Raw genomic sequence first — 1,073 nt, 5'->3', positions numbered from 1 at the left:
ATTTTTCACCAATTTAAGGGCCCAAATCTACGTGACCAACAGTCATCAGCACATGGCTTTGCCTTTATTCATTAGTGACAAAACTTTAGCTGCAATTCAAAGCTTGTCTACATCCTCTTGTATATATATAATCCCTTTTCCAAGAGCCTTTTCATCATCAAGAATGAACATTTTTTATCCAGTTATCAAAAGACTCTACATTTTTAGCTTACGAATATGATCAGTGCTAAGAAACTCATCAAGATGACCAGGAGATGGCAAAAGTTTGCGGCCAAGCAAAGGAAGAGGATTTCATTTCCAAGAAATAGTAGTGATGCAAACAGTTGTAGTACATCTTCATCCTCAATTGCCATAAAAGGCCATTTTGTAGTCTATACAACTGATCAAAAGCGCTTCGTAATTCCCTTGGCTTATCTTGAAATTGAAGTCATTAGGCAACTTTTAAACATGTATGAAGAAGAGTTCGGGCTACCACGTGGTGGACCTATTACATTATCGTGTGATTCAGACTTCATGGACTACATCGTTTCACTAATCAAGAAAGGCGTAGTTGCTGCAGATTTTCACAAAGCATTGCTTCTTTCAATTACTTCATGTTGTTGTTCAACCTCTTATTTGCACCAAGGTGGAAACCAACAACTCCTTATTTACTAAGTCATGACATCATATTTTGTAAATGATAGCTCTAAATAGATTGTACAACAGTTGAAAAATAGGCAATGGAAAGCTTGTATTATTACAGATGGAATAGAGTTTTATCTTGAAATTAACCAGATCCCAAATTATGAGTTTAAGTTTTATGCACTAATAACGTAAAACTTAAAAGGTAATTACAAGTTACTTTATTTAATAGCATTGATTGATAATCTAGAATGAATGATAAATAACCTGCTTTAACAGACTAAATTGTACAAATTGTGTAAAAAAAATTATTACCTTGTTATTATATATAACTTAAATCTTAAAATCATATAGTAGGCACTTTCTTATTGCATTGAAAATAGTGGCTAAATTTTAAATTTGATGAAATCCAATTTGTGGACATAGATTTTTCTTCTTCTTCATTCATTCTT

At 32.4% G+C, this 1,073-nt stretch overlaps 1 protein-coding gene across 1 annotated transcript; it reads left to right on the top strand.

The window, feature by feature from the left end:
• Positions 1 to 216: 216 nt before the first annotated feature.
• Positions 217 to 654, top strand: LOC107827714 (auxin-responsive protein SAUR68-like). Its single transcript, XM_016654897.1, has one exon. The coding sequence runs from the start codon at positions 217 to 219 to the stop codon at positions 652 to 654; it is 438 nt and encodes a 145-aa protein (XP_016510383.1).
• Positions 655 to 1,073: the final 419 nt, after the last annotated feature.

The sequence above is a fragment of the Nicotiana tabacum genome, chromosome 11 (genome assembly GCF_000715075.1).
Source record: "Nicotiana tabacum cultivar K326 chromosome 11, ASM71507v2, whole genome shotgun sequence".
In the NCBI taxonomy this organism is placed as follows: domain Eukaryota; kingdom Viridiplantae; phylum Streptophyta; class Magnoliopsida; order Solanales; family Solanaceae; genus Nicotiana; species Nicotiana tabacum.
This window is presented reverse-complemented; position numbering and strand designations above follow the sequence as displayed.